At 42.0% G+C, this 23245-nt stretch overlaps 1 protein-coding gene across 1 annotated transcript in view; it reads right to left on the reverse strand.

The window, feature by feature from the left end:
- The window catches only part of CFL2 (cofilin 2), a 54195-nt gene extending 31157 nt beyond the window's left edge, over positions 1–23038 (reverse strand). Inside the window, exon 1 of the mRNA XM_088457082.1 lies at positions 22769–23038. Within this exon, the coding sequence (XP_088313208.1) occupies positions 22769–22771 (3 nt within the window). The 5' untranslated portion in view covers positions 22772–23038. The remainder of the gene's footprint in view (positions 1–22768) is intronic.
- Positions 23039–23245: the final 207 nt, after the last annotated feature.

Consider the following 23245-nt stretch of genomic DNA (forward strand, 5'->3'; position numbering starts at 1 on the left):
CCCTGTGTCTCCCCCCTTCTTCAGCCCAGTGTCCCTCAAACCCCCACCATCTCACTGACCACCTCCCCAATCCTAGTGTCTCCCCTTTCCCTCCACAACCAGCCCCCTTCTCACTGCCCCACCTCTTAAAAACCCACAGCCATCCCAGTAACAGTGCCCACCCCATTGAGGCCAGTGTTCCCCCTTCAAACCCCCAATCTGACTGCACTCCCTTCCCATACAGCCCAGTGCACATCCATCTTACTGTCCCTTCATCTAGCTCAGCAGTGTCCCTCTCATATATCACTGTCTCCCTCTCCCCCAGCACCCCCCCAACTAGCCCAGTGTCCTCCTCCCTGTGAACAATGCAGTCACCACTTTATCACCCCCCCCCCTTGTCATTTGGACCACTGGGTTGGGTACAGGATGCCGTTGCTCTGGATCCTGGCGGTCAAGATCCTGATGCCAGTAGGGTTAGGATACCAACACCTGTCAGTCGGTATCCTAACCCCTATCCCTACCCCTAACCGTCCGTTCCTTGTGCTAAACCTATCCTCCCCCCTAGCGCCTAAATATAACCTCCCCCTTCCCATACCCTAAACCTAATCCTCCTCCCTTAGTGCCTAACCCTCCCCATAGTGCCTAAACCAACCCCTAACCCTCCCCCTAACCCCACTACTTACATTCGGGATGCTGGCACCTAGATTGTGACAGGTGTCAGGATTCCGGCGCTGGCATTCTGTCCACCGGAATCCCCACGGTCGGTATTATGACCGCGTCCCGGACCTCTGGTAGGAAATAAAAAAAAAGTCTGGGGGACAGTAATCTTCAGTAAAACACCATTCTAGAAACCATATATACAAATGGTACCCAATTAGCAAATATATTTTACTAATTTAAAATCGTTAGATCAGAGAAACTCACATTTTGCCCTGCCCCAAAACTTCTGTTACTATGTATTATCTGGTTGAACCTCTCTTGCATGATGATGACATTGGCTTTATTCCTAGGCATGTGATCTCCTGCATGAATAGTGAATACCGACACTGTCTGTCCAGGAAGGATCAATTTCTTCAGAGGTTTCCCCGTTGCAGAGAAACCACAATATAGGTAAGGTGTATTTTTATTTAGTACACACAAAAAATAGTATAGATTTTTTTTTTAGACATTTCACCTCCCGGCTCTACTTGGTCTAGGCCTATCCCTGCAAGTAGTGACACACTTGCATAACAGGCAGTGTACTGACGTCTGTCATAGCAAGCAGAGTGACCTGCGGAGGATCTCTTCACATCGCAAGATGAGACCATCCTTGTCTTGTGAGACAGAGCTCCCCTTGCGGTGGGGGGGGGGGAGGTTGGGAAGAGAATGGGGACATGCCCAGCAGCTCCTGGAGCGCTGGGCATGCCATAAGTATGATGAAAACAAGGGGAGTGGCTCGTGGCCATGGTATTTGACATGACACGCCCCTTCTCATATGACCACGCCCCTTTTTTCCGGACACACCCCTGCGGCGCGCACAGAAATCCAAAAGTTGCTCTTTCCATTTGCCGATGTGGGCCCATTCTGAAAATTTTCCAGGGCCACTTTAGTTTCCCAATCCGCCCCTAGATGGATAGATGGATAGATAGATAGATAGATAGATAGATAGATAGATAGATGAAATACAAGTAGGATGTGATTATACCCTTAATAGGTTGATCACGCGACCTGCTATAGAACTGTCAGTTATCATCTATGAATGTTAATATGCCTGCTGACTGCATAATGTAAGCTTATTTTAAGATAGATAGATAGATAGATAGATAGATAGATAGATAGATAGATAGATAGATAGATAGATAGATAGCCAGCTTGGATTAGCCTTTAAAATGAATGCCACTTTAAAAATACAGAGAGACTTGCATAAATCCCTGCAGCGGCTAAAGATCGCAAGCTATTACATTTAGCCATATAACTGTAAATATGTCTACTGACCTTGTAATATAAGCTTTTATAGATAGATAGATAGATAGATAGATAGATAGATAGATAACAATGGAAAAATGCATGCAGGAGGTGATTTTTGACCATATCACTTATTACATCATAAACAGCCTTTGTGATGTCACTCAGCTTTGGTAGAAAGGTCACCATTTTGTAGAGAACTGTCAGTAATCAACTATATCTGCTGATATGACATCTTACAGTGTAAGGTATGCTTACTTTTAGTTATCAACTGTAACTGTTACTATGCCTACTGTGTAGTGTAAGCTTATTTTAACCTTATGATAGATAGATAGATAGATAGATAGATAGATAGATAGATAGATAGATAGATAGATAGATAGATAGATAGATAGATAGCAATGGTGAAATGCAGGTAGGATGTTATTTATAACCTTAATAGACTGATCATGTGACTTGCTGTAGACTGATCATGTTACTAGCTATAGAACTGTCAGTTATCATCTATGACTGTTAATATGCCTAGTACTGTCTGTGTAATGTAAGCTTATTTTAACTTAAATGATTACCTGCCTGTCAGTTTTATTGCATGACAGGTAGCCCGGCGCCGGCTGTCTGTCACTGCTAGTAGAGCTGCCCGCGGCACGGCTCTACCCACTAGAGCATGCAGGGGGGGTTTCTGCGTACCCAGAAACCCCCCCCCTGACGAACCCAGTGATCGCAAAATACGCTGACCCGATTTAAAACTAATTTTTAACTTAATGATAGATAGATAGATAGATAGATAGATAATAGGCTGATCATGCGACCTGCTATAGAACTGTCAGTTATCATTTATGAATGTTAATATGCCTGCTGACTGCATAATGTAAGCTTATTTTAACATAAATGATAGATAGATAAATTATAAATAGATAGATAGCCAGCTTGGATTAGCCTTTAAGATGAATGCCACTTTAAAAATCCGGAGAGACTTGCATAATCCCTGCAGTGGCTAAAGATTGCAAGCTATTACATTTGGCACTATGACTGTAAATATTTCTACTGACCTTGTAATGTAATCTTATGTTAACCTAAATGAAAGATAGATAGATAGATAGATAGATAGATAGATAGATAGATAGATAGATAGATAGATAGACAGATAACAATGGAAAAATGCATGGAGAATGTGATTTTTCACCTCAGTATACTGACCATATGACTTGTTACATCATAAACAGCCTTTGTGATGTCACTCAGCTTTGGTAGAAAGGTCACCATTTTGTAGAGAACTGTCAGTAATCAACTATATCTGCTGATATGACATCTTACAGTGTAAGCTATGCTTACTTTTAGTTATCAACTGTAACTGTTACTATGACTACTGTGTAGTGTAAGCTTATTTTAACCTTATGATGATAGATAGATAGATAGATAGATAGATAGATAGATAGATAGATAGATAGATAGCAATGGTGAAATGCAGGTAGGATGTTATTTATAACCTTAACAGACTGATCATGTGACTTGCTGTAGACTGATCATGTTACTAGCTATAGAACTGTCAGTTATCATCTATGACTGTTAATGCTCCTACTGACTGTGTGGTGTAAACTCATTTTTAACTTAAATGATAGATAGATAGATAGATAGATAGATAGATAGATAGATAGATATGGCAAAATGCATGGAGAATGTGATTTTTCACCTCAGTATACTGAACATATGACTTGCTTACATCATAAACAGCTTTTGTGATGTCACTCGGCTTTGGTAGAAAGGTCACCATTTTGTAGAGAACTGTCAGTTATACACTGTTTCTGTTGATATCGCATGTCATAATGTAAGGTATGATTATTTTGACCTAAATGTTATATATAATGATAGATAGAGAGAAAGAGAGATAGATGAAAAACAAGTAGGATGTGATGTATACCCTTAATAGGCTGATCATGCAACCTGCTATAGAACTGTCAGTTATCATTTATGAATGTTAATATGCCTGCTGACTGCATAATGTAAGCTTATTTTAACATAAATGATAGATAGATAAATTATAAATAGATAGATAGCCAGCTTAGATTAGCCTTTAAGATGAATGCCACTTTAAAAATACGGAGAGACTTGCATAATCCCTGCAGTGGCTAAAGATTGCAAGCTATTACATTTGGCACTATGACTGTAAATATTTCTACTGACCTTGTAATGTAATCTTATGTTAACCTAAATGAAAGATAGATAGATAGATAGATAGATAGATAGATAGATAGATAGATAGATAGACAGATAACAATGGAAAAATGCATGGAGAATGTGATTTTTCACCTCAGTATACTGACCATATGACTTGTTACATCATAAACAGCCTTTGTGATGTCACTCAGCTTTGGTAGAAAGGTCACCATTTTGTAGAAGACTGTCAGTAATCAACTATATCTGCTGATATGACATCTCACAGTGGAAGGCGGTGGTTCCCAATCTGTGCGCCGTGGCACCCTGAGGTTCCCCAGGACCCCTGCAGGGGTGCCTCAGGTTGGTGGTCCAGCACCAAATCAAATTCTTTATGGTCAATGTAATGTAAATATGTGCACAAACAGAAGCACAAACCTGTCCACCACTATATAACCAAACCTAAGGATGACAGGTCAGCACAATTTACTTCACTGCATTTTCTTCTGAATTTCTCAATACCAAACTTTTGGCCTAGGGGTGCCGTGAAAACAATGCCGTGATTCAAAAAAGATTGGGAACCACTGGTGTAAGGTATGCTTACTTTAACCTAAAGGTTATGTATGAAAATAATGCTAGATATAGATAGAAATGTAGCATTGGTGAAATGCAGATAGGATGTGATTTTAACCTCAATAGGCTGATCATGTAACTTGCTATATAACTGTTAGTTATCAACTGTAACTGTTAATGCTCCTACTGACTGTTGTGTAAGATTATTTTAACCTTTACAGATAGATAGATAGATAGATAGATAGATAGATAGATAGATAGATAGATAGATAGATAGGTATGATTAAATACAGATAGGATGTTATTTATAACCTTAATAGACTGATCATGTGACTTGCTATAGACTGATCATGTTACTGTCCGTTATAAGCTATGACTGTTAATGCTCCTACTGACTGTGTAGTGTAAGCTTAGATTAACCAGAAAGACAACAGTATTTGTATATTTGTTATATTGTTTTAATGAGAGAGACATCCATTTCTCACGGATTTCCTGAGATTATGTTTACACCATTCCATTAACCTGATTCCATTAATGGTGTAAACATAATCTCAGGAAATCCGTGAGAAATGGATGTCTCATTTAAGGTTTACACCGAAACAATATAACAAATACTGTTGTCATTCTGAATAACTACACAATTAGTATGTGATGATCCTTTGTCCATAATATAGGATTTATTTGGGACTGCGAAATAATCCTAAAAGGTTTTGATTGATAAAATTACTCTGTGAAGGATAATATTTATAGTATATATGTGTAATGATTGTTTTATATAGATATCTATGACATGTTATAGAAATCTTTTTTATATGTATTAACAAATTATTGGGAAAATAAACAATTGTGTTTACTTTACCAGTATAGTGCTGTTTTCTAAAAATATTTCCAGTTGCAAACACTGCAAGTCTCCTCGCACGCAGAGCGCTCTCGTGCTGCCTATGCAATCTCAGTGGCTAATATATGCACCCCCATGAAACGGCAATCAAACAGACACGCCTGCATTTCTCCGACCACCCCCCGATACTACCCCTAAACGCTGACAATCACTTTCCAATGGATTACTCTGTGCGTCCGTAATCGCAATGCAATTGCTACACACGTGCAGTGCGGCTTATATGCATGCGCGATAACAAACAATCGCTAGATCTGCATCCGTAATTATAATTGCATCTGCTGCTGAATCAGGCCCAATGTAAGATATGCTTGTTGTATCATAGATAGATAGATATCATATAAAAGAAATAATTGAACAATCTCACAATTGGAACATTTTAATGTGTGAAATAAAACTATACATTATTGTGAAAATACTTTTTTCTGTTTATGTTTTGGTTATATGTGAATGGTCCTATGTTTTGAGGAAAAACCACTATCATCATTATTCGAAGTTGAAAAATCTGGAGCGCAAGTGAGATTGTTACATTTTTTCTTTTATATGCATTGATTGAAGCTGCAGAGATGCTACAAATAAGTCACCAAACTTATATCAGAGTGCAGCGTCATTGGTTCAAATACAGTCCATTTAGATAGTCAGTTATCAACTGTGTCTGTTAATGGGTCTCATTCAGACCTGGTCGTTAGATGCAAGCGGTCGCTCTGAGTGAGGGCGGCCGCTTGCATCTTGAAGTGCGGCCTCCTGGTCGCTAGCTAAGCTGTGGGTTACCACCCACAGCTTAGCGACCGTCCATGTGATGGTTGCGATGGTCAAGACCATCGCGAACATCGGGGCTTGCGACGAGACCCTATGGTTGGGTCTCGGCACTCGCAAGCCCCAGGGAGCTTCCTGCTCTGATCGAGCAGGAAGCGCTCCACTGACATCATTGCTGATGTCAGTGGGGCCGCCCCCAAACGGCAAGCGTTCCGTCGGGAACGCCTCCGTTTGGCCGGCCACCCCCCTGGCCCGCCTTCCAAACGGGGCGAGCTGTCAATCAACATCGACAGCTCGCCCCCTTTGGTGCGAGACCCAGAGCGACGGAGCGGCCGGCGCTAGCCAGGTCTCGCGCATGTGCACGTCGGAGCCGGCTCCAACGTGCGCATGCCCAGTGGGCAAACATTGACCCGGTTGCGAGCGCTCAACACTTGCGACCGGGTCTGAATGACGCCCAATATGTCTACTGACTTTGTAATGTAATCTTATTGTAACCTAAATGATAGATAGTTTATAAATAGATAGATAGCAATGACAAAATACATGCATGAAGTGATTTTTCACCTCACTATACTGACCATGTGACTTTTTACATCATAAACAGCTTTTGTGATGTCACCCAGCTTTGGTAGATAGGTCACCACTTTCAGGGCTGGATTAAGGGCCACATGGGCCTGGGGCTGAAAATGTTTAAGGAACTATACTGAGAAGGGGAAGAGCTGTGACCAGTGCTGTGTGGGTGTGACCAGAGCCAAGTTCATGTGTACACCCCATACACTATCAGCCCCTTTGTCTCCCTAAATACATACAAATAGAAAGAATGGATCATTTTGTGAGAAAACTAGAAAACAAATGTTAATACTTATAATTTATGGCTGACTGTGTGACCAGCTAGGCATGTGGTCATCATCATGCCTATTTTTATGTGGAGGCCTGGAGCTGTAGCTCCATCCGCCCTATTGTTATACAGGCCCTGCTTACAGTAACTCAACCCTCCAGCGCCTATCACATCAGCCTAATGCAGATGTACAGTATTATGGAATGGGTCAGTGCAGACATGGTGCGTATGTGCAGGATCTTGCAATATAATTTAGGACCGACAGCGCATGTCCAGCGGCAGCAGACTATTAAGAAACATATAACACCATCCTGAGATAGCAGTATGTATTAATAGGCAAGCAATGAAAAGTTCCGCTTTTTAGCTGGCTATGGACAGGGGTGCTGAGAGGGGAAGGAGAGCGGGTACTAATTACCCGGGCCCAGGCTTATTTTATGTAAAGGGGCGTGGCCACACCTCCTGCAATTAGGCCACGTTCCCCAACCCCCCACACCCTCCCTGCCAGCTCTCTATGTCCCTGGCCATGGCGGCGGTACTATTAACAAACTATGAAGGCGCCGCTGGGGAATTCTCTGATTTCTCCATGGTCTGCCTAGTTATACATGCTGGAGAAGCAGGACTGACCCCTTTATTTGTGGTGAAACCAGTGGGTTATCACCGCAGCTACAATAATAAACTATTTAAAATCATAAGAAAACTGTGAATCCTATAACAGTTACTGAGTGATAGAATGGGAAGTTGTATAATGGGGTTGGCTCTGCAAATTCTTCTCCAAGAAGAATCGTACCCCTTTTACACCAAATTCCCGTGTCTGACCTGGGATTTTAACACGTTTCCAACCCGGATCAGATCCAGGACAGACCCATTTCAAACTGTGGCAATAACCCGGGTATGCTTGTGTCTGCACCGTTCACACCGGCTCTTCCGGCATTGCAGTGGACGCTTGGAGTTGATGTAATCTCCAAGCACCACTGAAGCCGGCCAGTCGGGTAGAATACGGCACGACCCGGGTTATCATGACCCGGATCGTGCCGTTTACACTGCAGGGTGACATGGGAATGACCCGTGCCCAACCCTACAAGTTGCCCGAGTTGGATCTCCGGGTCACTAAACCAGGGTGGATCCAATTACACTAACAAAAATCCCAGGTTCATGCGCGTTCATTCGTTCTGAAGAAGGACCATTCAGGTCTGAAACGCGTTAAGCTGTGGCTCTTATCACGGTTCTATCGAGGTGGACCCGAGGTGACCAGAGGGACGTGATCGTTGTATGCCTAAAAGAACAGGAATATCCGGAATCCCTGTTTATTGAACAACTTGTCTACTGGAAACCACGGACCTTTGCTGTGTGCCACTGATGGGTTTTACTGATATGCCTTTTACCTTCTATGTTTTGTTAGTGCAACATTTTAATAAACATACATTTTTGAAAGGACATCTGCACTATATATTTTTTCTTTTGTTTGTGTTCTCTCCCTACACCGGAAATGCTGCAAGCATAAAGGAAGGGGGAGACACTTTCTTTCAGATTCAGGAGGGATATATTAAGAATTCCAACAAAATCCTCAATTTCTGTCTGGATCTGCAACATTATTGTTATCCTATTGGTGATTATTCCTTTTTTTTACCTGTTTTTCACACATGGTGAAGCTTGTCATTTTTTTTTTTTTATGTGAATGTGTCCCCTAGGGAGCACTGTTTTACTGGTGTAAAGATTTTCTTATGCGCATTCACGTGCAACAACCCAGGATTTTCAGATTGGTGTAAAAGGGGTATAAAGTGGAATATAAGTAACTGGGGGTCACTGTGCATATGGTCTGTCTGACATGGGTTCTCCTCACAGTTAGACAATTACAAGTATTGCGTATAGACAGATAATGTTGGTTGATAAATTAGAACTCATTATTGCCCTGTTACCATATACGTCAGAGTTGGGCATGCCCTTTTGTGTTAGGCTGGGTACACACGTAAAGATTTTCTGTCCAACCATCCAACTAGTTGATTGGTTGGAATGAAAATCTGGTAACGTATGGGAGTAACTGATGATCAGCAATTTGCTCCTAAATGTCAGAAAGCAGATGAAAATGGTCATCAGACAAGTTTGTTAAATGTTTGATCTAAACCAAGGATGGGGAACCTCCTGCCCGAGGGCCTAGAATGGCACACTGCAGCCAGAATCTACGCAACAGTGCCGCCTAGACTGTCCTTAGGATGCTTCAGATGGTCACACCGCTGCCCTTACAGCTCCCCGGAGCATCCTGAGGATGCTCTGGGCATTGCTGTAATCACCAGCGATCGTGGCCCTGCTCCTCTGTCACAACACACGGAGGGGCGTGGCCTGCACCAGGCCCACAAATAATTTTATATATATCAAAATGCAGAAAATCCCTTGGCAGAAAAAAGTTTCCCGACCCCTGATCTAAACAATTGTTCAAACAACAGTTTTTGTCCATTTTCTGGCGTTTGGGATCAAATTGATTGTCATTTGCTTTTATACCTTACCAGATTTTCATTCCAACCAATCAACTAGTTGGACGGTTGGACAGACAATCTTTACGTGTGTACCCAGCCTTAGTGACTGGGCAATATGCTTCTGAAGAGCCAGCACTACACTAGCATTTAAAGGCACAATTATATAAATACTTCCAATCATCAAAACTGTATGATGAAAGGGAAGAGAACGTTATATGTAAGTGCAATGAGGGAAATGGAAAAGGAAAGAAGTTGGTGACAGCTATCGGGATAATATAACGTTAATATAACAGGATATGTATTGCCAAAATATAGTAACAGTGCAATTTGTCACCTAAAACAAAATGTGATAACAAATGTAAAATGTATGTTTTAACTTTGTACTGTGTGTTGCAATTTGTACAGTAATTGTAAATATCCTCAGACAGCTAAATAAATGCATGAAAATGCATTATGGTATCTCTAGTTCTTCTTTCCTTTGTGTTGCCCTCATTTTCAGAATGACATTCACAAGGACTTGTGAATGATTTCATTCTCTATATCTGGAGGGATTATCCATTACTAGTGAGGAACATAATGAAACTATTAGTCATAGTACAGACAGACAGAGTTATATTGGGATTAGAATTAAAATCCAACTATTCGGCTAAACTCTACGTAAATTGCAGCAGGATCATGGAAGAATAAGGACAAGACACCTGCACTGCCCTCATTCGCACCATTGTTGTTACAGCCGTCATTTGTGTTGGCAAATTGATCATTTAGTTGGCCATGTGAAAGTCGGTGTAAATTATGAGAAACTTATTTAATTAGATATTATAGGGAAAATATGATTTATAACTAAATATCATAAAACATCATAAAAGAAAATTGGCCTTATTCAACAAATGGCATCAAGCTACACATTAGTTTATGCAGTAACCAAAATACCTAAATGTGGCTCTTTGGGGGTCAGGGTTGGGTCAGAGAGTTGAGTTGGGCACAGCTGTCTTCTCTCCTTACTCCATTTCAGTATGCTTAAAGCAGGTCACCGCACTTGAAAGTCCTTTCATTTCATATGCGAGTGTGTGTGCACATATACACTAGGGATTTATTTGTTATACTAAAGTTCGGGTTTATAGAAGTGAAGTTGTTACCCACAGCAACCAATCAGATTCTACCTATCAATTATCTAGCATCTTCTAAAAGATAATAGCTAGAATCTGATTTGTTGCTAAGGGCAACATCTCCAATTCTAAAAACCCGCACTTTAGTAAATATACCCCTAGGTGTTAATAACAGTTGTTTAACCAGTTTAGTGCCGTGTTTTTTTGTCAAAGGACAATTCATTTCAATGCAGGTGTGTGATATATGTAGAAACTCCACTGAAATTAACGGCATATTGAATGAATGCACCATTGATATGAATGGAGCTCCCCACCGTAGTTACTTAATATTGTTTTTATGTGTAATCAAAGTAGGGAGCCCCCTGGAATACCCTCACAACCACATCATGGGAAATCCTGGGTGAATTCTGGCCCTGATTCAGAGCCAGGCGCTCTGACAGCGCGCTCGCTCTGAATCAGGGCCGTCCCTTCTCCTTTTTTGGAGCGGCCTCTTGGACGCTCGCATAGCTGTGGGTGACCACCCACAGCTATAGCGAGCGGCCAAAATGATGGTCGCGATGGTCAAGACCATCGCGACCATCGGGCTTGCGACGAGACCCTGCGGTAGGGTCTCTCTGCCGCAAGCCCTGGAGTGCTTTTGGCTCTATCAGAGCCAAAAACACTCCCACTGACATCACTAGTGATGTCAGTGGGGCCGGCCCCAGACGGTAGGCGTTCCCATGGGAACGCCTCCATCTGGGCAGCCACGCCCCCGGCATGCCCACCAAAGGGGGCGTGCTGTCAATCACCATCGACAGCACACCCCCTTTAGAGCGAGACCCATAACGACGGCTTGGCCGGCGTTATTCGGGTCTTGCGCATGCGCACGACGGATCCACCTCCGTCGTACGCATGCACACTTGGGCACCATCGACCCGCTTGCAAGCACTCAGCGCTCGCGAGCGGGTCTGAATCAGGCCCTCTGTTCATTGACATTTTGCAGTGGGGCATTGGTTGTTCATGAATTACAAAAACAAGAATTCCTTTGAATTACATGAAGAATTCCCACATGAAGAATTCCCTGTGGATCACATAAAACATTTTTAACATTGATCACAAGAAGATGTCTTGCATTGCAAATTAACTTTCCTGTAGATTAGAAGATATTGCTAGGATTTTGTTTCAGATTACAAACTTGACTCCTCATTAACCCATTACACCCAGCTTATGGGTGCCTGGACGAGTCCCAGTGCTTTTCAGTTTATGGGTGACTGGTAGTCTTCGGGAGAGCGGGGAGGGGTACAGTTTTTGTGTGTGTGGTTTTTTTTTTGCACCTCCACACCCCGGAAGAGATTCCAGCTCTGGGCCTGATTCAGACCCGGATGCTATGCTGCGCTCGCTCGCATTGAGCGATTTTTCGCAATCTGCGCATGCATATGATTCGCAATGCGCGTGCGCAAACCAGCCAGTGCGATGGGAAAGTGGTCACCCGTAGCCCGCAGTTAGGGCCGCTATTTTGTGTGACAGATAGTGCCGTTTGTGGGTGGTAACAGGGGAAGGTGCTTGTAAACGGGGGTGTGGATGTGCGAACGCAGGCGTGCCCGACCGTCAGAACGGAGTTTAATGGGTGTGCATAATTAGCAAAGTAGTGTCATTACACACGTGACTGGGTTGTATTTTAGCCTGAACTGCTCGCAATGTTGTGGTGGGAAAAGGCTACCACAAGCGCTGCGAGCAGCTCCGATGGCTCTCAATGTTCCCGATTAATCCTACAACTGCCGGAGATGACGTGTGTTGCGAGTGGCAAAGGGGCGTCTTTATACAGGTGCGAGCGCATAGTGCGGCCGCTCGCTATTACTTAGTGGGCGGCTTTACATGACACAGTGCGAGCTCATGATTTAAATAGCCGGCCCCTTTTAGCCAGCGAGCGGCCGCAATTAGCGGCCGGGTCTGAATCTGGCCCTCTGTTCTTACCAGCCTGGGCTGTTTCCAGATATGAAAGGGGCACCCACAATAATGGGTGTTTGCGGCATCATGGGGAGACTGCCATAGAATTCATTAATTGTGCATTAGAAAGGAGGGATCTGCTGGTGTTATTAGAGGAGGGGTACACTGCAGGTATAATCAGATGGTGCACATGATACTGCTAGAATCACTGTGGTAATGTAATAATCATAATCATTGTTAATGAGGTTAGCACAACGCAGGTATAAGTAATATGGGTGCATGCACAGTTCAGGTATAAACAGCAGGGCCGTCGAGAGCTGTGATGGGTCCAGGTACTGAAAGGGGGCATGGCCAAATTCCACTATAAAAAAAATTGAATAAACTACAATGCACTTTTCTATTGCAAAACCAGAGATAACCAATTCGCATGATAATTCTTGCATGGATGACAGTCGATAAATTAAGGAGAAAATGGGGAAATCAGCCTGTACCCCAACAAAAAGGTACACTAAGGTAGGGTAATGGTAGAAAAAAAGTGTGTTAGTGGCCATAATCCAAGGGTTTGGGGTGCTTAACTAGTGTAATTTGGTTGTTATTTGCATTTTTCTCTAATAGTCAAAAACTGATAAAAATAAATATTTTGGCCAAAATAAATGCTGTAGTTAAATTAAAGGTACATTAAAAAGGGTGTAAGTATATTTTTGCCATTACAGTCCAGGTTTTAAGGATATCCATGCTTGAGTCCAGATGGTTAAATCAAATTGACTGAGGTACTAATTAAGTCACCTATGCCCAAGCATGGATATCCTTAAAACGTGTACTGTAATGGCGGAGTTTGGGAACCGTTGACACATCGATATATAAAACCATATAAAATATGGTTGCTGTATTCTATAGCACCCAGTTCATGTGGGTAGATTTTGCAAAATTTCCTAAAAAAAAAAAAAAGGTGTTGCCCATAGCAACCAATTAGATTCAAGTTATTATTTATCTAGTACGGTCTAGAAAATGGTAGATATATTCTGATTGGTGGCTAAAGGTTGTAGTAAATTTACCTCTGGCTATTAATTATTCATATTGTTTAGGTGATGTAAATAATCTTCTCATTGGTTGCTATGGACTAGGGCACCTGATTTTGCATTTATTTGTGTAGTGCTTTACAGACATGTATGTATTTAAAGTATGACACAGATTAGTCAGAATTCCCAGTTTCTACAGACATGGGGGAGATGTAACGAGCCACAGAGAGAGAAAGTGGAGAAGTTTTCTCAAAGCAACCAATCAGCTTCTAACTTGCCTGGGGCTCAGGTATGCACAATGCCAGTGAAGGCTCCCCGCAAATTACCTCAGCCTTTACTTTAGTTCCAAGCTCCCGGCCCTGAGCTCCATCACAGACCCTCTGTGATGTTATGACCCAGAATTGCGAGGAAGCTGAGTAGTAGTTTTAGGGCCTGATTCAGCAAGGAACGCAGTTGCTTATACACACGCAATTGGCCAATTGTTGCATACTGCACCAAGGGGAGGGTTAGGATGAAGATTAAGGTTAGGAAAAAAAACAAGGGTCGACCATTTTAGTGTCGACCGTACCCATGTCGACCTTTTGTACCTGTTGCCCTACATCTATGTGGACCATGTGTCAACCTTTTGCATCTGTGACCATTTGGTGTCGACCTGTACACTGTCAACCTTTTTATTGTCGATCTAATGAACCACACCTATTACTAGGATATTAATATTCAAACAAGTGGTGTGAGGTATACCTCATAACAGCGGCACAGAGAGCCATACTCAACCAAAGTGCCATATGCTAAAATATGTTTTACTTATTCAATAAATATGTATTTTGAAATTGGTCGCGAAAGAGTTAGTCAAATGCTGGGGGGAAAAAAAGCCATTTTCCAATTTGTAACTTTCATTTATCCACTCACTCTATAGCAATTTGTTGATTTACATTGTAGCAGTGTGAAACATCTTGTTGTTATAGCCAGCTTGTCAGGTGGTAGAATACGTAACAGAAAAGTCACACTGCAAATGAAACCAGTGCTAACGTCACAGTCAGGGACGGACTGGGGCTGTATATGAGCCCTGGCAGTCTGCCCTGCAATCGCTTGTGAAGGGGGGCGTGGTTAATTCAAGGGGGCGTGCCGCGAGTCATGGGGGTTGGCCTCACGGCATGCCCCCGTCTCTTCCCGGCCCAGCACAGCCGCCGCCGGCCATACATGCCTCCACCCCTTCCGTCTCCATGAGATCATAATGATTCCGGACCGTGGGTTGGAGGGCGGGGGACTCTTCCTTCCCCCCTCCTCCTAAGGCCATAGGCCCTTCTGGCATATGCCAGAAGTGCCGATGGCCAGTCCAGCCCTGGTCACAGTGCTATTGGAGACTGAACACAAATTACAGATTTTCACAACACTGATTATGGGCCTGATTCAGACCTGCACGCTAATTGCACGCCATGCCCATATTCACACAGTTGGACGAATTTGGAATTACTGAGCATGCATCTGAGTCGAACATCACATGCGTCCCGATGGTAACCAGAAATGCAGAAGAAATTAGGATGCAGTAGTGCTGACACAGGACGCCATGTTTCATAGGGCTAGTGCAAGCTTCGGTGGTGCACCGAAAATTAAGTGATTAACACTGTCTCAAAGTATATTTATATTTTGTTGCCTTGTGAGTAATACATACACATTATATAAAATCGTTCATTTGTATGTATGTTCGCGATAAACTCGGGGAGGGGGGGCGGAGCTTATAGGTAATATGATAATGTAATATTAGTTTGGTATCCCAGTATTTGTATTTATTCAATTCCAGTTTAATAATCAATCATTTTAATTATATTCTGATTTGGATATAACATTGTTTAGTTTTTTAGGTTTTTTTTGTGTTTTGTAATTGTTTATAAAATATCAATAAAAATCACTTGATTTAAAAGAAAAATATGATAATGTGATTAGTAATCTGACATAACTCACCCTCCATCCACAGGATTCGGCAATCAAACATTGTGCCCTCCCTCCTCAGCACGTGATTGTACACAGGGTGAATCTGACCCCATCCTCAGAGAGGGGATTGTAGGAGGTGTATCTCCCTTACTCTGCTATCCCCGATCCGGGTGATGTCTTTTAGAATGTAAGCTCTTATGAGCATGGCCCTCTACTCTCTTGTGCTTCTCCCTACTATACTTTCATCTACTTCTTACTCCCCACTAGGGCACCTAACACTTGGTTGCTTATGCTCTGCTGCTTATGTGGGTGTTATGGTCGCTAATGTAGCAATGTATATTGTCCTTGTCCTGCATTGTATTGTATTGTACTGTAAGTCACTGGTCACCTATTTGTTTATGTACTGTGTAAGGCGCTGCGGAACACTTGTGACGCCATTAAATAAATTATAATAATTTCTGGGACAAGTCAGTGAGAGTCAAGGGGGCGGCAGCAGGAGAGAGCGTGCACCCCCATGCTGTACCCCGCTGTGGGCTGCCTGACGTTAAGCGGGAGCAGGCGGGGAGCCGGCTCTACGTTGCACAGCCATAACCACTTGGCAACGATGGGTAGGTACTGCTAGTTATATCATATAAGTTGTGCTATATAACTGTACACAATGTTTTATAATCCTTGCTAACTTTTTTTTTTTTTTAAATACAGTTTAACATACAAATAAAGATTATGGGGGAATGTAAAAGTGCAGACTTTTCAGCTATTTTGCCACTGGATTTAAAGATGGAATATATTTAAAGGCAAAAGCCAGGTTGGTTTTTCCTTAAAAAAAAAAATCATTGCTTTCAATTTTACTGCAGAACAGATCAGTAACTTTTACAAACTCATACCCTATTACCCTACTGATCCCTCCTTATTTTCTATGTACAAAATGAGTGTAAAAACCATGGACTTGATGCCTGAAACATGGGACTGGAACATAACATCACACGTTGGGCCTCATATAGAGTTAGTTACAAATCCAGCACATTGGTACATGTACAAACCATGTTGTGATGTAACAGGTGCAATTTCTTTATCTGCAGGAAAACACTGTGGGAGTGAGAGGTGCATGCTACTGCAGCCGCTACTGTGTCTGTAAGTTAATGCTGCAGCCGGCGGTCATCATGCAGAGATGCCCACTGGCTGCAGCACTAATCCGCCACTGTGTGTATTAAGATGCACCATTGGACACATTAGCCGCAATATCGATTGCACCAGCCCTATGGAGGTGCAGAATCTCCTTCTGAACATGGCTGCCGGTGTCAGTGCTACTGCGGCAAAAGTTGCAGTCGCTGACTGCGAGGCGCCTGCATCTAACTAGCCGCCCCCGTGTTACCACCTAGGAACGCCCACTGAAATTGCCTCTCTCTGCTTCCGAGTTCTGTGGCTTTCGGAGGTAGCCATTGAGGCGCATGCACCGACTGAAAACATCGGCCACTTGCATGCGGCATCGACATAGCGTGCACCTCTGACTCTGGTCCTGTGTGTTGTGTAATCCTGTAATTGACAATAAAAAATGCTAATAATACATAGTAACCTACTTTGTAAGACTTCTCTCCTAGAGATCCTGGAGGGGGAGGTCAGAGGGGCATGGTGCCGTGAGTCACATCATTACGTTTTGCCCCCATCCACTACAGTGCACCAGTGTACAGGGTGTGGGAGGGTTGTCCACTCTTCCAGGATCCCGGAAGAGCTCCCCAAAATCCAGGAGTCTGCTGCACAGTTCAGAACAGTTGGCAAGTATGTAACAATATTGGAGATCTGTGACCTGTATGATACATGTAGCTCTGAGCTTTTACATGGGAACATAACTACCCATTGGCTGCTAAAGTATTATGTTTTACAACTGGGGGTGTAGCTTCCCAATTTTATTATTCCAATACCATCAGAGGAGTTAAGGTTTTAACTGAACCTCCCATTACACCCCTGATTATTTTCAGATGATAATCACTTTGTAATGATAATTCTGATCTATATGGGCATACAGAGATATTGGTAAAGTGATTTTTAACTTTTTGGTAAAGTCACAACTATAGTGGGTGCAGGAGATACCATTTCTATGGGGTGCAGAGGCATACGGGGGCTCCCTTCCCTGCACCCAGCTCCAGAGATGGATTAATGTAGGGCATTCTGGGCATGTGCCCTGGGCCCTCCAGTCTAAGTGCAGCCGCCTGATGGAAATCTAATTTTGATATTTTAATAAGTAAATAAAAGTGCACCACAAAGTCTTAAGCCACTGAATCATCGGTGACTCCCCCATCAGTAGCCCCACAGCTAGAGAGGAGCACCATCACCTTCTGGCTGTGCTCATCAGCAATAGGGCAAAGTACAACAGGCAATGTAGCATCATCTGCAGCAGTGCAGCACCTGGTTTTCTGATTCTGTTCCTCCTCACTAGGGCTTGTTGTGCTGTCGCTTCATGTTGAGGATTGTGAGGTTGTCGGAGAAGGAGGCCACCTCACTGGAGGTGTAGCAGTGGAGACACAAGGGTCAACTGCACCTGCCTGACCTGTGGGATTTGTACAAGACTTCCAAGTTGCTGCTCATGAATGTGTGGCTGGACAGGCACCTTGAGTTCATGTATCAGAGAAGAGGTATGATTCCACACAAGATAAAGGTAGTGATATGTAAATTATATAGGATAACCAACATATTGGCTTATAGCCAGACAATAAGTATGGCGCTGGGCTGCTGGTGTTCCCAAAGTTAAGTATAATATAGTAGACAATATCAAGTTGCAAAGGGGCTAGTGACAAAAGTCTTATTTTAGAGCACACTTTGAATCTTGAGGTAATGCTCAAGGCAGACAGTGACGCATTCACCTCAATGTGCTGCTGGAGGTGAAAAGTGAAAGCCAAGGAACCCAGACAGCTGTTCTGGGGCTACTTTCTCATTCATGGCTGATTGATATCTGGGAGTTAGTGGAAGGAGAGCTCCTGGTTCTTTGTGACTATTGCTTTAAAAAAAACAAATATTAGTCTTATATTTATGCAAATACTTAAAAATTGGGCCTTTTGAGGTCATCCCTTCGATTGTTTCATTTTAGACTCTGTGAGACAATATATGGTATGGTATGTTGTGTTTAAAAAAAATCACACATGGAAATAAAAAGTTGGGAACTGCTTAATCTCTCCCCTGCTCCGTATACACATCAAAACTATTCATGATTGCCGCAAGCTCGGAGCCCATATGTTTCTGCCTTCTAGGTGTGTCTGTTAGGGAGGGTCCCCTTCAAAATGTTTCTATTGTGCCCACAAATTTGTAGTTTTGATCCCTCTTTTTCCAGGTAATTTTCAGGAGAATCACTTTATTCAGTTTGGAGATGAATCAGTTTAAGAAAATTGAGAGGCATTTTTATCAAGTGTAAGAATTAAGGCCCTCATTCAGAGCCACTCGCTAGCAGCAGTACGCTCGTTCCGAGCGATGTTCGCACATCTGCGCATGCGTATGGTTTTTAGTACGCATGCGCGAACCAGTCAGTGCGGCCGAAAATCGTTTGTACGCAATATAGCGAGTGCCTGTTATTTTGAGTGACAGAATGAGGCGTATGTGGGTGGTAACAGGGGAAGGTGCTTGAAAACGGGGAGTGGAGATCCGAACGCAGGCGTGCTTAAAGGTCAAAACGGGCGTTTTATGGGTGTGCATAATTAATATAGCAGCGTCATTGACCACGTCACTTGGTTTTTTTTAACTCAGAACTGCTCGCAAAATAGCGGTTGAAAAAACCAACCACAAGAATAGCGAGCAGTTCATATCCTGCTCAATGTACTCGATTAATCTAATATATAGCGGACATGACGTATGGTGCGAGCAGCCAGGGGGCGTTTTTAACAAATAAACGAGCGTATGTTTTGCTCGCTCGTTCAGACTTAGAGGTGTGAACAGACTGCAATGTGCGAACGGATCATTTGAATAGCCACCCCTTGTTTTTGAACGAACGAACGCAAATAGCGAACGGCTCTGAATGAGGGCCTAAGTCTGCAGAAGCATTACGCGCTTATATTTAACTGTACACAATGTAAAAATAGTATGATAAAAAAAAAAGATTATATAAAAAATTTAATTTTGTATTCATTAAAATGTCCTTGCCCATTAATGCTTTTGGGAGATTAGTGATCTTACACAGCAGGAGGATTTGGCTAGTTCTGGGAATGGTAAAGTGCTGACCCTTTGACCATTACAGGTTCCAATCAATAGATCTACAATAAAAAAAAGTTGACAGTGGACACCAACTAGTAGTCAGACAATAGGGCGACAGGTACAAAAGGTCGACATGGATGAAGATCGACAGATAGAAGATCTCAACATGGTCAAAGGGTGACATTGGAATGGTCGACACAAAAAATAGTCAACACTTACTGGAGGGACGGTTAGGGTAAGGTACTTATCCCGAAAGTTAGGGGTAGCCACTAGGAGGGACGGTTAGGAGTAGGCACTTACCCCAACGGTTAGGGTTAAGGACCAGGAAGGAGGGTTAGGTACCAAGGGGAGGGTTAGGGTGAAGATTAGGGTTAGTAAAAACAACATGTGTCGACTATTTTTGTGTTGAGCATTCCAATGTCGACATTTTGACCATGTCAACCTTTTGTACCTGGCGATCGTCACCCATGTCGACCTTTTGTGCTTGTTGACCTATTGCCTGTCTACCAGTTGGTGTCTACCTAGACACTGTCAACCTTTTTATTGTAGACCTTTTAAAACCACACCTGCCCATTACACAGGTAGATAGGTGGCAGGACTATTTTCCTAGCCTCTATTGGCAGTAGTTAGAGCACCTGTACTTTCAGTGCTGGGCATGGCCACAAATTCTGGAGAGATCTACCTTATTTTTTCTCTGACCCTTTCTACTGCAAGCAATGAGCTTCGGTCTGACCAGCCTGCGGTCTAGACATTTTGATAAGTGGACACCCATATTGCAAACATTGTCCAGAACAGGTCTTATGCACATCTGTTGCTTTCAGTTAATTGTGGTAGCCAACATCAACCCCAGAATGACAATGTGGCTAAAAATACCCCTTACATTTTTTTCACAGCTTTATCCTATTGCTGTTAGAAGGGGGAAATAACCTCCCAGAGACCCTGGGCCCTACTGCTATGAGTAAGGTTGGCTCAAGGTTATATATACGGAGACCCCATGAATGTGGTAGACTTCTTGAACCTCATTAGTTAACCTCAAGTGCAAAGGCCCTAAACATTTTTGTGATTTGGTTGGTAGTTGTCCAGTTGTGTTATATTACAGAAGGGGAACCATGCTTTATTCTCCACACTTCCTCTCAGTTAGGATTCAACCCGATGCTAATATAACATCATAAATTGGACTGTCCCCCCATCCACAATCATTCTCTGATAGTATTATTCAGAAGATTACAAGAATGACATAATAATGATGTAACTGATGATAACATTTCCAACAGCATTACTGTAAATCACAGATCATTTACATCACACATCTTCTACAATATCAATGACTATAGCAATCAAAAAGATTTAATATCATATAAATTGCAACAAATGTGAAGTTCTGCAGGAAGAAAATAATTAAGCATTTGAGGTGCTAATTACTATAAATATATATATATATATATATATATATATATATATATATATATATATATATATATATAGGCACTCACACACTTCTTGTGGGCGCCTGGTTAAGGTTCTAACCATTGGAAAGGAACTGCAACTTGGGCCAAACCCTGAGGATTGGGCCTGATTCTGATTCTGAGTTGGATATACAGTAAGTAGAAATGCAAATAGTTCTCATGGATTTTAGCATACTCTGCAGGCAGATTCTCATTTTAATAAAAGGAAGTAAGTAGGCTTCTGCGGCCAACGGAAAAGTGTCCACGGGTACGCCTGACTAATCAGGCCCAATATCACTCACAAATTGACAGGACTTTTCGATATCACTGATGACTTAATATTTCAACATAATAACATTACTGGCATAAATGAACATCAATGATGACATTACCGTAACCTCCTTCTGGGTGTAATCCAAAGGTCTGTAAGTCCATTTATATCAATATCACTAATTAACCTTTATATCATAAATATCCATTTGACATGTAATTATTATAAGGTCACAGAGGAGATGCACCTATTTTTTTCTTTTCAAATAGTCTGTAAAGTTCTCTGTTTACACAGTCTTAGAAGCCGTCATGTTCTATGTTAATATAATACAGATAATACATTCTAAAACACCTATCAGGCATTCTATACATTCAAGAATTGTACTTGCTTATATTTCAGCATACCCTTCAGGTTTATTATAAATGTTACATAAATCACACATAGGAGATGTAGAACCTGTCTCTCTTTATACAACCTGTGAAATAATAACCATGGTAAGGATATTCTCTATTACGTGTCCTTTTATGGTGCTCTGCACATGCTATAGCCATTGCGAGAAGAAAAAAAACCCAGCTAGAATTAATTTAATCTCAAAAATTATTCTGATAATTTATTTACATAATAGTAAACTTGGAGCATTTGCACCGGGGTCACAAAATAAACATTTTATAAGAATATTTGTTTAAAAGAATGTAATTTCCAATTTATATTAATATCCACTTAAAGCTGAGTGAACAAACATTCAATTTGGCATTCCAATGAAAACATATAACATTAGAACCTCTAAATTTCCAGTTAACCTTTTTAAGTGGAGAACAACGTGTACCCCTTCTACAAGTTTCCAGCTTGCAGAAATATGCCAGCAATGATAGAACTCTGTGACAAGCCTAGAGGACCATCTGTCACTGAAATGTTTAAGATATAAACATTATGAAGTAAATTTAAAGTGCTACCACTATTCCTTACAGCATCAAAGGAAAGTTTTACGTCATCTTTCAGCACTGCATGCTATGTGAATTGACTTTAACTAAACATTTCTATAAATGGTGATAACATCATTTTGGGTCCTTCAACAATTTGTCAAGAACCAAAATAAAACATGCCATTTAGAACTCATCCTAAAGAACATGAATAATGAAATACCAAAATAGCAACATAATCATCTCATTAACAAATAAAAATAACCAATGCATTCTATTAAGGAATATATGAGATGTAACAAGAATATTTAAAGAGCATTTAAAAAATAATAACAGCTGTGATTAATCCTATTTGGAGTTTCTTACCATGATGTGCTTTGCGTAAGAAAAGCTTTATATATGGAGTTTGCACCTATTTCCAAGCTTGCCAAGAACTCCAGCCAATGATTGAATGTCCGAAAACTGTAAGAAAATAGAGACCCCAGAAGAAGAGAGATGCGGAACGTGTAGCACAGAGTCACAGTGTAAGGGTTTGTAGTTAGGATAGGCAAAGGAAAGAGTGAGAGGCAAAGAGAGGGTCGTCTGATGAACAGAAGTGTAATATAGTGCAGAGGAGGGTGGGCTGTTGGGGAAACAGGCAGCTAGTCACTCAATGCCCTGCTTATGCTCATAGCACACATGCTGTACTGACAGCTGCACTGTGGCTGGGTCATTTACATCATGACACAATTAACTCCTTATGGTCCGTGTTGTGGCATGGACTTCTGCCAGTACTCACTATTTTGAGTGTTAAACATTGAATTTAGCTGATTGCTTGCTATGGGGAACAACTCCACTTCTAAA

Source organism: Taudactylus pleione, unplaced genomic scaffold, assembly GCF_031769625.1.
Source record: "Taudactylus pleione unplaced genomic scaffold, aTauple2 ptg000737l, whole genome shotgun sequence".
Classification (NCBI taxonomy): domain Eukaryota; kingdom Metazoa; phylum Chordata; class Amphibia; order Anura; family Myobatrachidae; genus Taudactylus; species Taudactylus pleione.